This window comes from Solanum stenotomum, chromosome 8, assembly GCF_019186545.1.
Source record: "Solanum stenotomum isolate F172 chromosome 8, ASM1918654v1, whole genome shotgun sequence".
Taxonomy (NCBI): Eukaryota; Viridiplantae; Streptophyta; class Magnoliopsida; order Solanales; family Solanaceae; genus Solanum; species Solanum stenotomum.
Window position 1 is genome coordinate 8,400,365 of NC_064289.1, and position 3,444 is coordinate 8,403,808.

General features: G+C 32.5%; 1 protein-coding gene across 1 annotated transcript; it reads right to left on the bottom strand.

The window, feature by feature from the left end:
* Nucleotides 1-807: 807 nt before the first annotated feature.
* Nucleotides 808-2,706, bottom strand: LOC125873227 (nudix hydrolase 18, mitochondrial-like). The gene is made up of 5 exons (XM_049554127.1): nucleotides 2,403-2,706; nucleotides 2,177-2,285; nucleotides 1,998-2,087; nucleotides 1,743-1,871; nucleotides 808-1,512 (listed from the first exon to the last, which is right to left on the bottom strand). The coding sequence occupies exons 1-5, from the start codon at nucleotides 2,480-2,482 to the stop codon at nucleotides 1,150-1,152; spliced, it is 771 nt and encodes a 256-aa protein (XP_049410084.1). The 5' UTR covers nucleotides 2,483-2,706; the 3' UTR covers nucleotides 808-1,149.
* Between the last annotated feature and the right edge of the window lie 738 nt (nucleotides 2,707-3,444).

The following is a 3,444-nucleotide window of genomic DNA, read 5'->3' on the forward strand; positions in this document are numbered from 1 at the left end:
GATTGGGACAGATCCAAATAATAAGACAGTGTTTCACTTGTCATGCAGGCCCTCAATTATGAGTAATATAGCTGTTGTAGAGTCGATACAAAAAGAAAGAAAAATTTATTTTGTTAAAGGATAGTACATTGTCTTCTAACCTTTTGCTAAGAACAGTATGATTAAGACTTGTGGATTTTGCATAACATTGATAGCGTAAAGATTTTTTTACACTATTAATATAAGTTAATATGTGATAGCAAGTTAATTAGTAGTACTGATTTTACTATGTTACCAACTAATGATCATGAATGAAATTCACCTATAATTTCCTTACTAGTGACATGATTATGGAAAAATAATTCTTCTTTTGTTAGGTGTTCTTTTATTCCCATCAACCATGTCTTGAGTTGGTTACATTAACAGATTATTTTTGTCCCACCAAACATGTATGAGAAATCATATCATATGATTCTTGAAGACAATTAAACTAATCAAACAATGTATGAATCTCAATGAAATAAAGAATGAAGCAAAGACAATTTTGTACATTAAACTCCTCTTTCTTCAATTTGAATAGACAGTTTGAGAGAGTGGATCCGAGGTTGTTTTTTTTTCCAATTTATGTGACGTAGTTTGAATTGACATGAAATTCATGTAGAAACAAAGACTTCTGAACTTTGTGGTATAAAATATGACATTACATTGACCGATTATAAAACTTATAGAACTTGTGAAGTATGCACATAAACTGAACAATCTCTACATTAAAAGTGTATCACTCCTTTTGGAATGAACTAAAAAGGAAAGTATTCACATAAACGTGAGTATATATAATGTCAGTCTGTACATTCATAATATATTGGTCAAGGAGTATTTACAACAAGCAACAAAAGAAAGACTATATGTAGCCTTAAGTCCCTAATCTATTTACAATAGGCATCTCCAATTCTTGATCCCCTGCCTACTTTTATTTATAAGCGGCGGATCTAATTATAGGTTCAATAGAATTCAGTAGTACTTTAGGATCAAACTAAATATACATATGCAAAAAAACAAGTGTATAGATAGAGTTAGAGATACATTTCAGAAATCCACAACTAGCATCTAAATACTAGATCCGCCACTGTTGTTTCCTAAGCTTGTTGATGTTTCTCCTTCCTTTAGTTGCTAGCTATGAGCAACAATGCTTATTCTTGTATCTTCATTGAACAATGATGTAGTAGCTATATGGCTTATTCCCAGATCTTCATTAAACAATGTCTCGTTGAACATCGAATCGTCTACAAAGATTGGATTGATGATTGGTTCTTCACTAGTCAAAGGATTAGCTTCAACATTGTCCATTCTTTGTTCTTCAATATTGTACATTTGGTTAGCTACTGCAGGCATTGCTTCATTTGACAATTCCTTGAAAGGGTATAATGTTTGAGGCTCTTCTTTGTTTCTCTTAGCAAGCTTAGAAGCAAAAACATCTAAAGCTTCCTTCATCCATGGATGCCAACATATTTCCCTCGCTTCGTTAAATTTCATCTGCAAAATTTAACCAAACACTCTGTTACCTTCCACCAACATAGGTACCAACTAACTCTGTTCACCACGACTTAGACAAATACAAATAAATTGCTTTTTACCTAAGTTTTAGTGAACAGAGTCACCGATATTAATAACACATGATTCTTACAATGAGGCAAATCCAACGTTGAGTTAAATTTTTTGAATCCGCCTCTGATGTAATTAGAAATTGAGATAAAAAAACAAACCCATAAACGTCGACGAGCAGATTTCTCAGGCCATTCATCTAATTCCTGAGTGACAAGCAAAGGCAGCATGTGTCCCTCATGAAATGTGCCTTGGCTTTTGCTCTTGAAACTCCAGGTACCTAAATAGTCCTGCATCCAATAAACAAACAAAACTCCGTCACATCTTAAATTAATTGGAATCGACTACATGTATTCCAAAAAAAAACAATAATTTTCGATTTTGATTCTATAAAAATTTAAGTTTCATCGACTCACCTGAACATCAACATCGCCAAGAACTCCAGCTTCCTCAAAGGTTTCTCGTAAAGCTGCATCTTTTAACGACTCATCAATTTCCCAACCACCCTGTAATTTCATTACAAAACGAATAATGTCAATATATATTATAAAAACAATTATCCAATCAACGAAAATCAATAGGAAAAAAAAAGGACCTTAGGGAACATCAATCTTGGACTTTTCTGTGAGCTGATCAATAGAAACTCCAAATCATCAATATTGTAACCTGACTGGTAACTATTTATGTATCTGTATGGAATGCATCTGCATCACCATATATAAAATCGAGAATTAAAAAATAAAAATCATACATGTAACAAATAATCACACGATAGGCTTAATTTCAAATTTTATATCGAGATAATTCACTTAATAACGTACCCAACAACTTGACGACAACCTTCATTGTACCTCTGTAAGTCTCTTCCCATACGGGAGGACATAGAAAATGTCTTGAACATTTTCGAATTTTCTAAGAAGTAAATAAAATCAAATTATAATTTTCTCGTTCTTCATAAACAAAAAAAAAGGGGAATGGAAGAAATGTCAATTATATGTAGGATTATTATAATTTGGCGGTTATAGAAAGAGAAAATAAGAAGAAATAATTTTGTGAATTGTCTAATGCCTAAATATGGAAAAAAGATAGCTATTTTATTGGGTTACATCTCATTTTTTTTCATACTAGAAGCTAAATACAGGGAATGGTATGCTATTTTTGTGTGTGTCCTCTCTTTTAATAAATAAGACGTTTTGTATCTACAAGTAAGATAAAGATAAACTATAGTTATTTATGAAAATTCCTCCGTTTTGGCATATCCAGAATTTCTATGACCACTAATTTAGGTGGCATCATATTGTCCGTTAACAAGTTCCAATTCTTTCTTTCGTCCATCCATCTTTCGACCTAAAAAGCGAGTTTATAAATCTTATTTTGCAACCGTAATGGAAATAAAATAAAATACATGCGGACCAAACAAACAAGAGTCAACAATAAACCAATGGACATTGCTCTTCACAAGTCACAAGCCACTGTCATAGAGAATAAAGGGATTGGGTTTGCCACTGTCATAGAGAATTAGGATCGAGATTATAGCAACCGCGGATTATCTTGAGATTAAAAAAGAAAAGGGGGATGGTTTCTTTTGTATTTGTATTTTCTAAGATAAGAATAAAGGAATAGTAAAAGGCCAATGATGCTTTTGTTTGGAAGTTCCAATTGAGGAGAACCTTTCAAAGCATTCAATTAGGAAGGTTGTTTGTATTTGGCCGTTTTACAAAATAAAAAAATTTGGAAATTTGAAGTGTGTCAAACTTTTTCTATTTTGCTGAAGGTGGGTTTATCAAAGTTGCGTGACATACTTTTATTCAAAACATCTGAATTTGCGTGACCATTGTTGGCTAAGCCACTTCTCCGTTCCAT

Bases quoted from the DNA above. Each gene is read 5' to 3' on its own strand.
- LOC125873227 (XM_049554127.1), bottom strand. From the start codon at position 2,482: ATGTTCAAGACATTTTCTATGTCCTCCCGTATGGGAAGAGACTTACAG. The intron at 2,088-2,176 runs GTCCTTTTTTTT...ATGAAATTACAG, and splicing joins CAAGATTGATGTTCCCTAAG to GGTGGTTGGGAAATTGATGA. The intron at 1,872-1,997 runs GTGAGTCGATGA...TATTGGATGCAG, and splicing joins TTGGCGATGTTGATGTTCAG to GACTATTTAGGTACCTGGAG.